Here is a 19,624-nt window from a genome sequence, read left to right as displayed (position 1 = left end):
CAAACCAGATTAAATGAGCTTGGCCAAAGGAGTCAGTTGGTTCTCTGCCTCCTGCTCCCTCTGTCTGGGCTGTCAACAAGCAGTGAAAGGAGCAAAGAAAAAGGTCAGGGAGCTGGAAAGAACTTTCCAAATAGCCTCAGAAAATCCTTCTGGGGATAGCCGCTCATTATACTCACACTACTCGGCCCTTCTCCCTGAATCCAGAGCCTCCCCAACGCTGTCACTGAAGCCAGCCTTTGAGCAAAGGATGGAGAGAAAGCAGCAACCCGAACAAGAGGTGGAAGAGAAACTAGTGCATATGACACGGTGACAACCTCTTGTCTGGTTCACCCAGGTGGACAGACCAAATGTGAACTAGCAGAGCAAGCGACTCCAGAGAACAGGCAGGTGGACAACATGCTAGGGCTGGAACGATGTCAGACTGGCAAGTGCCAGGGCCCATTTCAGTCCCACAATTCTGCCTCTTGCTCTGATGTATGTGCCCAGTGTTAGCAAGCTTAATGCAAGGGCACCAAAAGTGTGGCTGAACAGGGAATCTGCTGGTCCACAAAGCGAGGGAGGACAAGCCTACAAAGACCATCACATGATTCCTACCTCTTGTCACAGAGGGATGAGGTACACAACAGAGGCACGCGACCCTTCTGTATGCTGTGAATATGTCTTATTACCATTGGTTAATAAAGAAGCTGATTTGGTCAACAGCCATGCAGAATATAGCTAGGTAGGAAATCCGAGCAGGGGGCGGGGAGAGAAGGCAGAGTCAGGGAGATGCCAGAAGCTGCTGGAGACGCAAGATGTGAGGTAACAAGGCACAAGCTTCCTGGTAAAATATAAACTAATAGAAATGGGTTAATTTAAGTTGTAAGAGCTAGTTAGTAATAAGCCTGAGCCATCGGCCAAACAATTTTCAATTAATATTAAGCCTCATAGAGGACATTTGGGAACTGGAGAGCAGGAGAGAAACCTCCAGTTATAGAAGGTGATGATAATCATTTGATAGAAATACAAAAACACTCTTGGAATTTAAAAAAAAAAAAGGAAAGATGAAGAGCTGGAGACGGCTCAGTGGTCAAGAGCCCTTGCAGTTCTTCCAGAGGACTGGCGTTTGGTTACTAGCTCTATCAGGCATCTCACAAATGTGTGTAACTCCAGCTGCAGGGCACTCAACACCCTCTTCTGTATTCCTGTCTGTACTTCCGTGCACATACCCACAGACAAACATAATCAAAAATAATAAAAAGTCAAATCAAGAAAAGAGATGTTGAGAAATGATTTTATAAAGAAAAGATGAATTCCACAGGATCCATCAACGACCACTGAAACTCTAGAGCAGAGTTGTGGGGTTTGAAGGTTATGAAGGGCCTGTATCCACAGAAGCAGGAAGGGCTTTCAGGCCCAGAGACCAGTGCTTCAAGCAAAGCCCCAGGCTGGGGAGCAGCATTGGGATGGAGAGACCCTCCCTCTTGCACAGTTGTCTGGCCTCTTGCTACCTCAAACCAGGGAAGTCCACTGCAGTTTCCTCAGGCACTGATGGGGAGAGAAGCAGGCAACAGCTACTGTCAGAATTGGCCCCAAACAAAGGTCTGGAGTTAAGAAAATAGTTCTAAAGTTTGTAGGGGAAAAAGTATCTGAGGAGAAAGAAAAATAAAAGAATCTTGCAACCTGCTAAGAAAAGGGAACTGGAGACAACGCCTTTCCAGGGACCGGGATGGCTCATCACACAAACCGGGACTCAGTGTTCCTCTGCCAAATGCATCTCTGAGGGAGTATTTTTTATTTTTTTGGTTTTTCAAGGCAGGGTTTCCCTGTGTAGCTTTGGAGCCTTTCTTGGAACTTGCTCTGCAGACCAGGCTGGCCTTGAACTCACAGAGATCCGCCTGCCTACGCCTCCCGAGTGCTGGGATTAAAGGCGTGCACCACCACCGCCCAGATGAGCGGGTGTTTTAAAGGGAACCACCAAAGGAATGAGCTTTCTGAATTCAAGCGTTGCTGCAGTTTTCTACAACTCTGCCTACGAGTCCCTTAACAATTCAAATTCACCACTAATGCAAGGTTTCCTTTCTCAGTGCCACACGTTCTGGGGAAAACCAAAGGTTTCGACAGGGGAGAAACCTCTGGCCCTGAAATCCCTTTAACCTTCTAGGAGTCTATTTTGGGATTCTTTATTTCAAATCAGTACTCTGAGGCGGTGTGGACTCCAGGCGCTATTTTCTGGGGCCCAGATAAAGCCCTAGCAATGTCTCCAGAGGATAGATAGCTACAGCTGTCTCTGTGACTGTTGAGTGTGGGAAGAGAAGCATGGGCTCCCTGTGGCCTCTTTGGAATACACAGAGAGGTGTAGACCTAAAATTCACGACACACTGGGGCCATCTCCTCACACAGTCCCTGGGGCAGATCTGGGCAGAACCTGGCACTAGTGGAAAAATCCGGTGGCACAGGGCTTCGTGTTTTGCAATTCCTTCCTGTAAGCTACATTGTTGGAATCGTTTCACAGGCAAACCATGCCTCCTCCCCCACTGGCCTACAGACTTCCAGGTCTCCACCCTGGAGTGTTGGAAATGCCAGTGCATCATGGGACTGATTCACCACTGCAGGCCAGGCACCAGCAAGGGGACGTGCTACATAAACCCGGCAAGTACTTCAGCATCCTCTGCCAGGGCGTGGAAAGACAAACCAACTCTGTCTTCAGTTGGAAGGGAGCAGGGGAGCAGACTGTGCCCCCCAAGCTTTCCTGGTGTGTTCCCAGTTGGAATACAGCACCCTAGCCCATCAAAAATACAGGACAGAGAATCAGTCGTACCTTGCTGGGTCTCTGGACTTAGAGGAGGTTGACAGAGGATGTAAGGGCTGACACACACCACTAGTACAACTAAGCATTAGGTTTGTGAACTGCTGGAAATGTCCAGTCTCCCAAACCCCCAAGTTTCTAGCTTGAAGCACTTGTCCCCTTTCTTGCAGGAGACTCTAACATGCACCTGTGGCAGAGGAACAGCGTGTCCTGAACTGATGAGCAGCTCAGACAAGAGGAAAGGGCTCAAAAGAGGGCAGGGATGGGAAAAGTGGATGAAGTGTGCTCAGTTGATGTTTTCACAAAATTATCTGCAAAGCTGATGGGGTTTATTGACTCAACCCAATATTATGTGAATAAATACAGAAGCCACCGATTCTCTTTTGGTTATACCTAACAAGGAACATTTTGATTTTTAAATTTTCTTCCTTCCTTTCTCCCTCCCGCCCATGCCCCTCCTTTCTTTCTTATGTGTATATGCATCGGACTGTGTATACATGTGTGGAGGCAGGCAGGTGTCTCCCTCTATCATTCTCCATTATACCTATATGTATATATATGTATACATATATATACATACATATACGTAGTACACACATACACACATACGTATATGTTGTTGTTGCTGCTGTTTGTTTGACACAGGGTCTCACTGTGTAGCCCTGGCTGTTCTAGAACTCACTATGTAGACCAGGTCTACAGCCCTTGATCCAGGTGAAGGAACTGTCAAGGGATCCTTCAAACCTGGCTTGCATAAAATAAGGACTCCAGAAGTTTGTTTTCCAGCTAAGTTAAATCCTGCAAACCAGACATCTAGTTCCTGACGAAACTTTGCTGTCTATCTATAGTTCTACTTTCTATATGATGAGAGAAGACTTAAGGATAACACTTAGTCTGAACTGTAGCTGTCATTGCTTCTAAGTACTGCTCGGATGAGGAATCTGGCCACTGTATTTTTAAAAATCCTCAAAATAGAAGCATAATTATTTTTAAGTGGGGCGCCCACTTGTCTGAACAGAACTCCCCGCTGAGATCACCAGTGTTTAGACACAAATGGGCCACATATTATTTTAGTCTTTCTAATAAACTGCATAGCCCCAAAGCTGAATCCAATTTGTCTTCTAAACACGAGCATATTTTTCCTAACAAACAGGAAAATGAATGAGCCGAAGAACAGCTCATTCAGACTCTTCACGGAGAAGCCAAGACGCTTGGCCTCAGTGTGTTTGAACTTGGGTCCTCCTGTTTGTGACGCAGGCACTTTTACCCGCTGAGACATTCATTTCTCCAGCCCCAGGAAATACATTCAAACTACAAGAGATCACTTAGAGAGAAAAACCTTCTTCAAGCACAAAGAACTCAAGTAAACACAGTACTTGTGACGTTTGACAGCAAATCGCTTCTCTAGCTACAGCAGTTTGAATTAATCCAGCCACATCTGATTTCCAGATCCGGAATCAAGTTTTTATTGGTGACGTCTACTCTAGGCAATGTTAATACATTTTTTTTCCAGAAAAGAGTGGAATTTATTGCTTCCATGAATCTAAGAACTACGCTTACATTTTTCATGCCAGATCAAATCAAACGGCTTTTTACAGGAAAGAACGCCAAAGCAGAGACTTGGAACTTTATCAGTCATTTTCCTCCTAGCCCATAGAAACCTCTGAGACTGTACAGAGGAGATGGACTGAAATTCTCCAGGACACAGGAAGAAGCCCTGGAAAAGGTGAGCTGTCCATGGATGGATTCCCCAGCCCACTGAAGCCAGTGAAGACAGCACAGACAGGCGCAAATCATAATAAACGACAATACTCACGATGGGAGTCCTGGAGCGTGGCAGGGGCTGTGCGGGCGGGCTCTGTGCTGGCTTCCCGGGCTCTTAAGAGTCACCTCAGTAGAATCTGCAGCTCAGGCTTTCCTCGCCTTGCCCCGGGAGGAGCCCTTTTCTCTCCTTCCTACGCCCAAGGAGGTTGGTACTCACCAGTCCCAGCTAAGCTGCAGCCCTAATCGCCTGCTTGAAATCTGATGCTTAACCCATTAAGACTGGGCAAGCCTGGGAGAAAGAATGCTTGGAAGGGGAAGCTGGCTACAGGTTAAGGCTGAAGCCTTGAACGTTAGTACAACAGGCAAGCCCTGAGCAGGGAAGATCTTCCACAGTCTCTCCAGGGGTGGGCATCAACTCTGGGGTTCTGTTTAGCCACCCAGGCAAGACTCCAAAACCCAGGGTCTCCTATTTGTAACTAGTGTTGGCATTTTAATAATTATAAAATTCAAACTACTTGACTTAATAAAAAGCCTTGTCAAAGACCATTGTTATAAGAAAAATTACTTTATTTATTTAATAATAATTTAAAAATTACTTTATTTATTTACTTCGATAAATTAATATATAAGTTTTATTAAAAGCTGAAATGTACAATATAATTAAATCCAATAAACACATCCAATGCTAGGAAGGAAGTTCATGGTACAATAGAGAAATATAAGGCATTAAATAATATGGAATTCAATTAAACAATGCACATTAATGTGCATTAAAAGGTAAACTATCAAAATAACCTTTATCATGTATATTAGGAAACTAGCATTAAAGAAAATACCTATTACCAAAATCCCAATCTTAAAGGATATTTTACTTTTAACCATCACACTTCCCAGGTATTAATAAATTTGCCGAAATACATACTGTTTGGGTTAAGGCTTCACCCCAGCCCCTGGCATCCATATATCCAAAGAGTCTGGAATGTTTGGGTGCATCCCAAGCCCCTTCCCTGGGAATTGCCGCAGTCCAGACTCCACTTCTGAGAAAGCCCCCCAAATAATGACACCCCTCCCACCCCAGAGATGCTCAAACCCACTCCCGCAGGGTATTTAAACTGCTCCCAAAGAACAGACACGTGGTTTTCGGGTCTTCTTTCCCAGTTTCCTCTCTGAGGTGCTGGAAGGCCACCTGGGAGCTTTGGCATCCATTAAAACTGGGTTTTTTCTAATTTAGCTTGATCTGGATTATTGAGTCGGCGGAGAGGTTTATTGGGGCACAGAAACTTTTCACATTCATCTCCCTTGGTCTCTTTTCTCACACTATCTTGACCAGGTATTATATACGCTGTCAATGACAACACAAGGCGGACTTGCCTTAGCCACTGACTCACTGGGTGAGCTTCACAAGTTGGGTTTTGTCTTCTGAGAGGAGGGAAGAGAGGCCAGACAACTGAAGTAAAACAGACCTCCTCTGGCTCCTACCTGTATTTTTATGTTAAGAAACTCGGTTTTACCCTTGGCTTTTTCTGACAGTCTGATGACACTACTTATGGGAAAACACAGGTCTGAAATAAGAAAACCCACCTAATGTCCTGTTACAGACAGAATCAAGAGACCCCAGAAGTCACAGAGCATAGCAGAGTTTATATGCCGTTTAAGCTCCGCCTGAGGACCAGAGAAACTAGATGCCAGGGCTGGAACTCACCCTCAGGGAAACGCCAGCTCCGCTGTGTCCTTTCTAAAGATGGTCTCAGCAAACACCACCGTTGATTCCAGGCAGGCTAGTCAATGCACAGTGGTGTTTAAACTTGATATTCCAGCTGCTAGGCTCACCCTCAGTGGGCTCAGAGTTCTGTTTGAGAAATGCGCCTGCCCAGAAATAATATTTACACAACCCAGAGTGGGCTGTGGGTGTCACAGCTAGCTTTGCCTGCTCTGCAGGAGTCTTGGGCTCTGTCTGCTTGACCCGGCCTTATCAATGCCCTTTGTACCTCATTTGAGATCAGCATAGAGACAAAATCCACAGCCAAATCAACATAGTCAAGATCTGTGACAGTTACTGAGGCCACTAAATAGCTGAGCTAGCTTTTCAACTTCCATTTCTGTGAAATTACGCTCAGGAAATCATAGAAGAGGAGAAAAATGGCAAAGCAAGAGGGGGCTTGCTGCACCATTTTCTTCAGAGAAGGGAAGATGCGGCAGCTTTCCTTCCAAAGACCCCGGCAAAAAGCGAAGAGTAACCGAGCTGCTAGAACTACGGCCAGGAGTACCAGGAAGCCGTCCCAAAGATTCATTCGAAAGCATTTTCCATGAAGACTGGGCAGAATACAGAGAGTGTTAAAGCCTAGGACTGCACACTAAAATGTACGAAAGCTTACTGAAGCCCTATGCTTGCCTGACCAGGAAGGGGAAGCGCTGAGAATAAGACTTAGGATGGGTTTGTAAGTACGCCCCCCCCTTCTCTCTTCCTAACAAATTCATGAATGCAATCCAATCAATTTTAAAAAATGGAGTTAGAAGTTTTTATTTTATGTGTAGAAGTGTTTGCCGGCACAAATATATGTGCACCACTCGTGTGCCTGGTGCCCACAGACCAGAAGGGGTCATGGATCAGGCAATAGCCCGGAGCTGGTTTACAGAGAGTTGTGAGCTGCCATCTGAGTGCTGGGAACCCAACCCAGGTGCTCTCTCTGCAAGAGCAGCAAATACTCTTGAACCACTGAGCATTTTTCCAGCCCCAATAATTTAAAATTTTTAATGTAGCCAGTAAGTAAGTGAGCAGACATCGCAAGTAAGCAGACATGTGAGGAAAGACACCCAGAATGACAAGAGGTAGAAGCCACAAGGGAGAGAAGGCAGCTAATAGCAAACGCAAAGATGGCAACAGTGGCCAGAAAAGTCACTGAACCACACTGGTCTGTTCATCCCATTTAACTGTTAGAGAGGGACAGGAGAATACACTGGCACCAATGTCTCAGAACCTGTGGGGGCTCCACATGAGGGCACAAGAGCGGGGCTCAGGACAGGAACTGTGGGGCAAGGACAACTGGCCTGTCCCCTGACATCTGCCTAGCACTTGCGCCTTAAAAAGTGTCCTCCCAAACCAGGTGTAAGGGCTCATGCCTGTCATTCCAGCACTCAGGAGGAAAGAGGACTGAGTTCAAGGGCAGCCTGGGAGACCCTGTCTTCAAAGAACCACAACAATGTAAGGCAAAGTTCACAGCTTTGCCTATTTTTTTCCTCACACCCGTCTTGTGAAGAAAAGAAGACACGGGTTATTATCTTCATCTGACAAATCAGCCACTTGTTATTTGGCTTCTAAAGGAATCCTAAGGTCTAATTAAAGTTTCACAACATTAATTAGTGTTTAGAGAGGTATCAATCAGTGTAGACAGTTTATGACACGACTTGGGAACTTGGGTGAAGAACAGACTGTCCCCATTTCGAGACCCCGAAGAAATCCAGCTACCTTTCTAACCAGTGGTATGTCTACCGCCTGGCTAGTTACAGAACTGTCAAACGCAATCTCGACGAGCCCAGCTCGTGAGGGCATACTCTGCGGGCACTAGCCGTGTTCTGAACGAGTACATACGAACTGTGCCAGTGGACAGAAGTAGCCAAAAAGCTCTGCTAAAAAGAGATAGTGTCATGAGGATGACTGATGCAGACGGGGGTGACGCAAAGGGAAGGGGTTTGGGTGGGGCAGCTTAGCCAGGTTTAGCAAGCAGATCACCAGTTAAACGCGAACCTCAGACACACAGCACTTCTGTGGTATAAACACATGCTCTATTTTAGCATCCCCGCCCACAGAAGACCCTGGCAGTGGCAGTGTGCCATCAACCATTCTGACAGCAGCAGAGGGACGGTGTTGTTTGGTCTTGTGATGCTTTCTATTGGTCACTTTTCCTTGACTCGTACAAACATGAAAAGAGTTTCCTATTCATGTTGTATAAATCCCAAACAGTTATTTTTAGGGAAAGGATTGGGAGACCATATTTAAGGGAAACGCAATTAAAAAAATCATAGACATGACTATTTTTTTTGGAGGGGGGAACCTTCAAACATATAGCTTACATCTAAAACTTCTACTAAATGACCCAGATAAGTTTCACAGGACTGATTGGTAACTGGTTCCCACTAGTTGCCCCCCACCATATAGAATGCCTTAATTTTCTTTCTACTGTTATGATTAAACACTGTGACCAAAAGCAACTTGCGGGTGAAAGGGTTTATTTGGCTTACACTTCCACATCACAGCCCATTACTGAGGTAAGTCAAGGCAGGAACTCAGACGTAACCCCAGTCAGGAACTGAAGGGGACCATGGAAGAATGCAGCTTACGAGGTTACTTTCTCAAACACAATGGGCTGGGCCCTCCCACATCAACTGTCCATCAAGAAAATGCCTCACAGGCTTTTCTAAGGCAAACTTAGGGAGCCATTGTTCTCAGTTGAGCTTCCCTCTTCTCAAGTGACCCTAGCCTGTGTCAAGGTGACAACAAAACCAAGACACAAAACTCACTTGTAAAGAGAATCACTTTAATTTTTAGTCATGATTATGTGTATGTTGGGGGGATGTGCACGAGAGTGCAGATCCTGATGGAGAACAGAAAAAGGATCTGGAGCCCCGGAGAGCAGGAGTTACAGGTGGCTGAGAACTAACTGCCTGATAGGTCCGGGGGCAAGTATTTCTTGTGTAATACAAAATGAGAGCAGAAAAACACACAAAACAATGATTTGGTAAGAAAAATCTTTTATCATCAAAAATATTTAAAATGTGAAAAATTGGAAAGTGAGAAAACTATTTTTGGGTGGTAGTAGTACCAAGAATTTTGAATTTATTGTTTTTTTTTAGAAAGTCTAATACTTCTCTGTTTGTATCAAATGAGCGTCATGTGCACATAAATCCGTGTGTGTTAACTAAGCAACTGTGTACGACTGATTTGCTTAAAGCAGCAGTTCTCAACCTATGGGTCATGACCCCTTTGGGGGTCAAACAACGCCTCACAGACCATTGGAAAACACAGATATTTATATTACAATTCATAACAGTAGCAAAAGTATAGTTATCAAATAGCAATGAAAACAATTTTATGGTAGGGGTCATCACCAAATGAGGAACTGTATTAGTGGGTGGCAGCATTGGGAAGGCTGAGAACCCTGGCTTGGAGGCTTACTTATACCAGTAGAAGCAGGATTCCTCATCCCCTTATCTGTACTGGACGCTGCCAGGAGCCATTCATACCAGCACATCCTGGAACACAGAATCTGAGGGCTTTCCTTTACTTTGCACTTGATGCCCAGACCTAGTAGGCATGAAACCAAGTCGGGAAGAAAAGTTCCTGCTGCCACCAGATACCACCAGCTCTCAGGAGTAAGGAGAAGGGAAGGGCGGAACAAGGCGAGCTCAGGAAGTGGGGAGCAGGGGCTGAAACAGATCTCTACTGCAGGAGCAGAGCACAAATGCTAACTAAGCAGACCACAAATGCTAAATGAAGTCTCCTGGCTCTGAGTGTCTGCCCCTCCTGAATACCATGCTGCCATGTGAGGGGGCTCAGAGTCAGCAAAGCTAGGATTCCAGTCAGGCTCTGGAGCGGGAAACTCTCTACTGTCAATCATTCAGCTACTCAGCAAGTTTTCCAGAGAGGAATTAATATTCCATACGTTGATTACACAGGTTACCTTCTAATAGGATGACCCCTCCCCCCATTTATTCTACAAATTTCTCCCAAGTCTTACAAAAGCAAACTGGTATTCCAAACATGCAGGTCTCTAATAACCAAAGTAAGAGTACAAGTCTTCATGATTCAAACTTATAGCTGTTACACACTCCAAAAGGAGTTTGTTCACAGCATACAGTCTCTTCTTTGGGGCCACCGAGCTATGTTCTACTCTGCATTGGCCCATACTGTATAAAACTAGCTATGCCTTGTCCAGAGTGACTCCATTGTATGAAGCAACAGGTGACTCCCTTTCAACCAAATGCTGAGTCAGAACGAGCCTCCATCTTAGGTACCACGACTAGTATGAACCCGGAAGCACGTTACTTGTTTATCGAAGCTACGAGATACTATGAATTTAACAAAGCTGGTTGGGGACACAGAAAAGCCAGGTCCTAGAATTCACTGAACACACCAGGTGGATGATGAATATGACCTCCTCACCTGGATTCCGAAAGGGATGGAGAGCTAACACTGGGACAGAGTGTCACCCAGGGACATGCCATCTAACCAACTGGGCCAAGCAGCACAGGTCAGATCGATCAGCACTGGACTTCAGACTGCCCCCAGCTTGGACTTGGTGCCACTCATGAGGACTTGGTTAGGCAGTGCACTCTGCTTCAGCTTGCCCTGGTCACGAATCTTACTTGACCATCTGTACTGCATGGGTACCACTCTTGCCTCTGCCTTCTAGTAAGGCCATTCCGTAGATGTATGATGTATCATTATGGTATGTGTAGTGTGTGCACTTAAGAGTTCCTAAGATGGGAATAAAAGAACCTTAGGCTGTGAACCGCCACACCACCAAGTAAAGACAAGATCACTCGGTGAATTATAGCCAACAGAACTGACTGGACTTATGAATTTACTGATACACCATAAATTCTGACACTGGACAAACAAACAAATGTCTCTGAGCTCCGTTTCTGCTCACTCCATCCCCCTTTCCCATGGCTGGTCTCATCAAACAAACTTCCTAGGAATTGGTTTTCAGGATCAAAACTGGTTGCCGTTCATCTAAAGATTACTCAGAGGGAAGTCTAAGTTGAGTGTGTGTGCCTTGTGCTTAGATCAACAGTCAAGATTTTTACATTTCTTTCTCAACCCATCAGCAGAACTTTTAGGTAAGATTGTCTTAAAGAGAAAAGCAAAGGCAGGCCAGATGGCTCAGTGGGCTAAAGGTACCTGTTGTCAAGACTGACCACCTGAGTTCAATGCCTGGAATGCACATGACGGAAGGCGAGCACTCAGCCCCACAAAGTTGTCCTCTGATGCCCCCTAAACAAATAAAAGTGTGTGTGTGTGTGTGTGTGTGTGTGTGTGTTTTAAGACAAGTCTTCTAAGAGTTTCAAGAAGAAACAACTTTAACGAGATAGAAAGTTGCTGTGGAATTCCTACTTCTCTAGGCCACTTGCTATTATCTATCCTTTATTAAAAGAGAAATCAAAAAGTAATTTTTTTTTATGGTTTTTCGAGACAGGGTTTCTCTGTAGCTTTGCAGCCTGCCCTGGAACTAGCTCTTGTAGACCAGGCTGGTCTCGAACTCACAGAGATCCGCCTGCCTCTGCCTCCCGAGTGCTGGGATTAAAGGCATGCGCCACCGCCGCCCGGCTTCAAAAAGTAATTTGAGCAAAGACATACCCTGCCCTCCCTCCCTCTGTCATCAGAGCGCGCTTACCTGCACCATAGCCGTTGACTTTTGTGGTATAAGCCATGCTGGCTCAAATCCAAGAATGGACGCAGCAACCAGTAAGGATTTGAGCGAATTTCATACAGCAAACTCCCAAAGGCTTTCAACCTGAAATGATAGAGAGAGAGAGAGAGAGAGAGCCCCATCAGAAAGTTCAAGATGCGTAGAACCATAAACCTTGGTTTCTGTGGACAGAGGTGGCTGCTGATGCAAAAAGCAGTTAGAAGGGAGAGAGACAGATTAAGGATTCAAGTGGTGGCTACATGAGGCCCAGCCCCAAAGTGTGCAGAGGAATGACATGTCCGCTGGCTGACCGGTGTCCAGACGGGTGTCCAATACACTCTGGGGAGAGAAAACTGGCCCCAGACACTGACTACTTAGGAAGTAGGGCACCTGACACATATCCCTCTTCAGTGCCCTCTATATTTTTTTAATTATATAAAATAGTTTATATACACACACTATATGTGTGTATATGTGTTTTGAAACTCATCTGTCTTTCTAAAAGTTGGTTCAATAATTTCATTTATCTGACTGCAACTTCAAAGCAGTTCTTGCACCAGATGCTCAATCTCTTAAAGGTAAACTCCATATACATTTTTTTTTTTTTTTTTGGTTTTTCGAGACAGGGTTTCTCTGCAGCTTTTTTAGAGCCTGGCCTGGAGCTAGCTCTTGTAGACCAGGCTGGCCTCGAACTCACAGAGATCCGCCTGCCTCTGCCTCCCGAGTGCTGGGATTAAAGGCGTGCGCCACCATCGCCCGGCCTATACATTCTTTTTAAACGTCAGGTTTTTCCCAGCCCCACTTTTCTTCTATGCAATCGCTTTGCTAAGAACCTTCAGTATCTTGCACTATTATGTTGATCAAAGTTCAGATGACGGCATGACACACAGTCGGAGACACTGGATCCCACACCGCACAAATGACACGCAGTCGGAGACACTGGATCCCACACTGCACAAATGACACGCAGTCGGAGACACTGGATCCCACACCACACAACACATTTCTGATTTTACATTGACTTTCTGTTAAGAGCTACCCTCGGGTTACTGCATCAAGACATACAACAGTTACAAACTTTGAAACGAGCATGGAGTAAACTGGGGAAAAAATACCACTCTAACCATTGCTTTTTGAAAATGCTTCTATAAAAAACTGGCAAAGAAAGTAAATAATTATACACAAGAACACTGCCGGTCCATCCTAACTCTGGACTTACGAAGCTGGAAGAAACACACCTCCCTGTGAAGTGGTGTCAGTCAAAAAGCCAGACGACTTCTCCGGAACAAGAACATACTTAAAATAACGGTAAAGACGCATGCCATCCTAGCACAGTCGCCGAAAGCGTGGAGGTTTGTTAGGGATATGGAGAATTCCCAGTGAAAGTTGACTTTCAGAAAATAAGACAGGGCCGGTGAGACGGCAGAGAAAGTAAGAACGCTGCCACGCAAGCCTGAGGACCCGAGTTCAACCCCAGGCACCTACATCAAGAGTCTCAGAAAACCAGCAGCTCCTGTGAGACAGGAGGCAGGGACAGGAGAGTGTAGCCTGGAGTACACAGGCCAGCAGCAGCAGCAGCGAGAGACCCTGCCTCTATAGTAAGTGGTCTCCTGACCGCCACACACACCCATGGCACACACATTCACACGCCACACACGCAAATAAACAAAAACTTAAAATGAACAAGTCTTATGTGCATGTATACAGACCTACACACCCACCCTACAAAAATCAATGTGTCATTAACTGATAACGCTGAGGACAGCCAACGTTCATTAATCTCTAACTGCTGTTAAATCTAATTCGTCACTAAATGCCACACAACGCCATGATTTAAGAATCACTGATTTTTTTTTTTTTTAAAAATCCTACCAATCAAATCCCAAGGCTGAGTTTTTTTTTTCCCTTCAAGTGTATTTGTGCACTTAATTAAAAATCAGAAGTAAATGAACCAGGATGTCCACTGTGGCTGCCCCTGGCAGAGGCACTGGTAGACGATGCTGGCTCCTTCGTTCCTTCTCTAACAATACTAATCATAAACCAGTGTCTGGACTCTTCTTGTCATTTGGGTTTTATTTGCTCTGAAGGGGAGATGTAAGAATATGAATCCCTCGGAACAGGCAACAACTCTCAGGCTCCTTTCCAAACACACACGACGCTGGTCACACTTGTGTGAAGGGAAAGACGGCTGTTGATGGTGACCACACAGGGCCTTGCTCCTTTGCTAGTGAAATTCTCCTCACTGCTCATGGCTGCAAACTCAAAAGGACTTTCTGCTGTTGTCAAAGGCCACTTCTGTCAGGTCCTCGATGCTCTCCGAGACACAGCGGAGTGCTCAGATTCTGAGCCTTCCCCTCCCGGCTGGATCCCAGCGGCTGAGAACTCGCACAGGATGGCTCTGGTCTCTCTGGGTAAGAAGCAATCGCCTGACACAGTGGCACAAGGGGCACTGAACCTGCAAGTCAATAAACTGTGACAGGTGTGAGGTGGCTGGGCTGAAAGGCAAGGGACAGAGGGAGCAGCTTTCTTCCAGAACAGAAACGACTACCAACATATGCTGGGCATGGCTTTATTAAAGAATGTGGGGCCTGGAAAGACTTGAGGGGAGGAGTGGGAACAGGAGGGGGTCAAGGAAAGAGGCCAAGTTTCTGGAATTGTTCAACTAATTACACTTCTAAAAGCCACAACGAAAACCTCAAAAACCTCAGGCCGAAGCCTGTTTTCTGGCCCCTCAGTGGCCTCTCAGGTTTGTGCTCTTGTGCCGACTTAGAGAGGCTGGTAAATACCAGCACTCAACCTGCTGAGGGCAAACACAAGACAAGAAGAGACAAGCTGTGGGTGTTAGGGGTGAATGAAGTGTGTGTCAAGGTATTTGAATGGAGATGTGCCCAGAGCCTTCCTAGCCAAGCTTCGTAGACTTTGGCCCAACACACACACACACATACTTGTCTGTTATTGAACCTCTCTCACCTGGCAGGAGATCTTTAGTTCAGATCCAAATTGATCTCTCCCATCCTCTCCTAATACAGAATACAATAACAAGAGGGAAGCCTAAACTTAGGAGCTACAAGCATGTCACAGATAAAATAACAAGGCTCCCAGTCACGGGATGTGGGAGCTGGCAGAGTCTGTGCTGGGAACAGCTGTAAATTGTGGATCGGTCCCTCCCAGGTATTGTCCCATCTGACAGGTGGCCTACCAATTGTGCAGACTGGCTCTTCCTCATGAAATGCAGTCTTTTACCAGCCCATTGAAGAAGGCAGAGAATGGCCAAGGTCCATTCCCTTGTTACAGCTCAATAAAGCATGTCTTTTCTCCCTCGGAGGAAAAGTGCCAACCACTAACTCCCGTGGCGCAATCACGCCACTTAGTTCTGCTACCTACAAAAAGCTCTTCTTTTGATTTGGGAAAATGCTTCGATAGAGAAAAAATAAAGAATGTGCCCCCTCTCTTTATTCCCAGAAGCCGGATGGCACTGAAGATCATCTCCATAGTAGCCCAGGTGTAGTTCAGTGAACAAGATAGAGTTGACCTCGCAAATACTTTACATCAGCTGAAATGAAACAAACTGTGAAAAGCCACTCAACAGAGTTCTGTGAAGAGCACACCAAAGAAGACAGCAGTTGGAGACGCAGAGACAGCACCCACCCCCAACTCTGTAAACCATCAACCGCCATCACATTGCTTAGGACCATGACGACAAAGGACGACCCTGATGATAATGCTGCAGCTAACATGATTTGATCCCTTGCTAGGATTTCCGAAATCCGAAATCAGAAACCTCACTTACTGTATGATGTGCCATTAAGTGCTGATCTGAAAACATATCTTATTAATTAAGTGAAGAGGAAATGACCAGGGCTGGATGTTCTTCCAGAGGACACAGGTTCGATTCCCAGCACCCACATGGTTGCTCACACGCATCTGTAACTCCAGTCCTAGGGGATCTATCTCCCTCTCCTGGCCTCTGTGGGTATTGCACCTACATGGTGTACAGACACACAAGCAAGCAAACCACCGATATACATAAAAATAAACAAAAATTTTAAAAATAAAATGCTTAACTAAAACTGCACTGGGGCTGATAACGAGGAAAACGCTCGGTGGTTCAGCATGTGTTTAGCATCTGTAAGGTCCTGGGCTTGATTCTTAGTACCATAGAAAAGGAAGAGGAGGAGGAGGAGGAGGGAGAAGAGAAGGAAGAAGAGGGACTGCATTTACTGTAAGACAGTTTTAACACTTGTTCCGAGTGTTAAAATCTGGAAGAAATCTTAAGAATTGATGACATTATGATACATTCTGGACAGTTTTCTTATTAAAACACACTTATCACCTTGTTTTCCTCTCCTAAGAACCTGCAAATGCTGAAATCCATTCCCTTGTTTTACAAGTAACAAAGGCTTAGAATGACCCAGTCCCAGAGCTACATGACTGGGCGGATACAGCAGAGCTTGCCCTGTGCTTATGGGATTAGCAGTAAGGGCGCAAGGCTTCAACACAGGAGAATGTACATGCACCAACACGCGGTGTCCCTTTCAAACCCTGCACAGGGATGCACAGGCTCAGTGCAAGGATAACCTGACTCACACCGCTTGTAGACAGAAGCGCAAATGAAGCAATACAGCAGGAAGGTCTAAGGAGACACAGATTCTACCAAAAGCAACCGGACACACAGATACACAAATACCTTGGCTCCAATTTTAAAAACTGCACAGCTCAATTATTTTAGTCTTTTAACCAAGCCTCCAAAAACCCGTCTAACTTACCACATACATCATATCACATACAACTGTCTACACAGGCCTGTAGACTCTGCAAAGAAAGTCAGCTATCTAATTAACGGCAACAATAAAAGTCATGCCAGTGTGGCCAACCGTTCTGGATCAGACCCTCTCCCAGGGGTCTCCATGCTTACTGGCTTCCCACCACCTTCTGAGAGTGGGGGCTGGGAGGGCATATGCTACTGTTTTGCAGCCATACTACTTAGTATGACCCAACCTCACAGAGCCCCTTCCTCTCCAGCAGATCATTTTCACTGTATGAGAGAGAAAAGGTAGGAGATAGTGAAGGAGAGGAGGAGGGACGGAAAGTGGGAGGGAGGGAGAGAGGAAGGGACAGAAGGAGGGAGGGAGGAAATCTTTACTATGGATCAAAATATAAATTAGAATCTTATCTAGATACTGGCTTTCATTTCTAATGAAGAAATATTGCTGGGGTTTGCTTACTGGGGTATTTTAGACTATGTTCATCTACACAGCTATATTTGCAGTTTCATGGAGTTGGATAAATCCCAGATAAAAGGCTGAAGTAGGTGCTTTTGTCACAGAAACCAATTAAAATGCAGATGCTAAGGAAAAAGCAAATAAGCACCAGTAATAAGTTCATTCATTCATTCCATGCCTGGTCATCATAAGCCAGTCTGATTGTGAACCAAAGGAGACACACACCTACCCTCTCCTCTGAAATAAGCTGACTGAAGATCTGTTTTTCGGGAACACAGAACATGTAGGTTTCTGAGATGCTTAAAGATCAGCTGCACCCAAAGCTCACCTTTCTGCCTTACTTACGTGAAAAGTTCCCACGGTCACATCTGCCTCCCTATGCACTCACTTTGTCCCAGAGTGGGTGTGGGTGTGGGTGTGCCGTGCCCACTCACAGACCCCTACTGCTCATCTACATCCACCCAACCAACACTACAAAAGGACACCCGTATCTTTCCCAGAGCGTGTAAGAGCCGTGGGCAGGCTAACGCCACCTGGAAGCCTCCAGATGTTTTCACAGCCCCACCCTGGCTTTGCTCCAGCTGGGTTGCTGGGACAGACAAGGCTTCCTGTATGTATAATAAGAACTAACGCTGGCAAAATTTCTTTCCAGGAACCTTTCTGGGGTGAAAATTCACCGGATAGTGACGACCAACTTCTCTCTGGCCTCCACAAGTGACAGACTATAGAGCGCAGTCACAAGTGCACGCCCCCATTCCCCTCAGGAGCAGCTCTCCACTCGTGTTGACTTTGGAGGAAAACATCCCCAGGACTCAGGTCAAGCCCAATGAAGCGGCATGTTCTGACCTGCTCTGGTCCCCCTGCAGGTGTCTTGGGGAGAGCAATCCCAGCAGGAACTAAACTTTGACTTACAAGTATGGCCAGGTTACCGGCACCTTGCTCTTGCTGAAAAAGAATTCTGTCTGGCAGTTAAAATATCAGTACTGTTTCCTCCGCTCCCTAGTCCGACATTAAGAACAAGACTAATGCTGGGCGGTGGTGGCGCACGTCTTTAATCCAAGCACTCGGGAGGCAGAGGCAGGCGGACCTCTGTGAGTTTGAGGCCAGCCTGGTCTATAGAATCGAGTTTCAGGACAGCCAGGGCTACACAGAGGAACCATGTCTGGAAAACGCAAAAAAAGGAACCAGCCTCGGCACAGAAGGAAGAGAACTCAGTCCCTGTCCTTGGAGAGGCTCTCATTTTTCCTCCATGTGCATTGGTGTTTTGCCTGCATGTGTGTCTGTGTGGGGCTATCAGGTCCCCTGGAACTGGAGTTACAGACAGTTGTGAGCTTCCATGTGGGTGATGGGAGTTGAACCCAGGTCCTCTGGAGAAGCAGTCAGTGCTCTTAACCACTGAGCCATTTCTCCAGACCCTGGAAAGACTTTTAATGTGTCCTGTTTAAATGATTTAAAATGTTTACATTGGCGGCTCTAAGGGACAAGTTTCCTTTTATTTCCTCTGGGACTGTATGATCCAGTGGTGTTCTTTAAGAGTATTGTTCAACTGATCCGCTGTCACTAAGTAAAATAGGACCGTTACACACCCTCAGATTCTTAACCTTAAAATGGTTTATCTTAGAGCGAAGTTCAAAGAACAGCACTAACAACATTGCCTCCCAGAATCTTGTAAGAAACCTTCCAGTTTAGGGTTTTTATGGGCGCTTTTCCTTCTGTTTCTTTGTCTTGTCCTACTTCAATGTGTTTTTGTTTCATCTTATTATATTTTATTTTGTTACATTCTAATATTACTCTTAGATGCCTGCTCTTTTCTAATGAGAGACAGAAAGAGAGTGGGGATCTAGGTGGGAGGGGAGGTGGGAAGAACTGGGAGACGCAGAGGGAGGAGAAACCATAATCAGGGTATATTATGTGAGAAAAGTATTTTCAATAAAAGGAATAAAGAAATGAAAATCCTCAGGTCTTCTTAGACATGGACCTGGTCTCTAGGAGCCACGCCCAGCGATCTGCACTTTAACAGGTTGCTAGGAGACCCTGATGTACAGCAGATGTTCTTATCACCACAGCTTGACAGGAAGATTCACCAGGAAGAAGCTAAGTTCCGAGGGTCCCAGAGCCAGGAAGGGCCTGGGATTTTAACACAATGCTTCCCAGTGGTTGGAAAGCTATCCCCAGGAAGTCTGACTTTCAGCAGTTTGTTTAAAAAGTTTGTTTAAATCAATATTAAACCTCAGCATGTGACAACAGATAGTATTGGATACTACAGGGTGAACAGGACAGGCTCATGCTTGTGTCTCTGAAGGACACTGGATCTTCGGACCTCACAAAAGGATTTCACCTTGAAGCTATCTATCACCCGTCTCCAGGTTCAGAAAGGCTCAGTTATGCTAAACAGAAATCTCCTAGGTGTGTGTGCACATGCGTGTGTTTTTTCCAAGAAA

General features: G+C 45.7%; 1 protein-coding gene and 1 long non-coding RNA gene across 2 annotated transcripts in view; one reads left to right on the top strand and one right to left on the bottom strand.

The window, feature by feature from the left end:
- Positions 1-12,042, bottom strand: part of Kank1 (KN motif and ankyrin repeat domains 1) — a 57,896-nt gene extending 45,854 nt beyond the window's left edge. Inside the window, exon 1 of the mRNA XM_038321901.1 lies at positions 11,947-12,042. Coding sequence (XP_038177829.1) covers positions 11,947-11,983 — 37 coding nt within the window. The 5' untranslated portion in view covers positions 11,984-12,042. The remainder of the gene's footprint in view (positions 1-11,946) is intronic.
- Positions 6,430-18,968, top strand: LOC119809127. Its single transcript, XR_005284626.2, has 2 exons — positions 6,430-6,990; positions 17,836-18,968. It is a non-coding gene; the product is annotated as an uncharacterized LOC119809127 (long non-coding RNA).
- The last annotated feature ends 656 nt before the right edge of the window (positions 18,969-19,624 follow it).

Source organism: Arvicola amphibius, chromosome 1, assembly GCF_903992535.2.
Source record: "Arvicola amphibius chromosome 1, mArvAmp1.2, whole genome shotgun sequence".
NCBI classification, from domain to species: domain Eukaryota; kingdom Metazoa; phylum Chordata; class Mammalia; order Rodentia; family Cricetidae; genus Arvicola; species Arvicola amphibius.
Note: the sequence above shows the minus strand (reverse complement) of the source record. Positions and strands in the feature narration are given on the sequence as shown.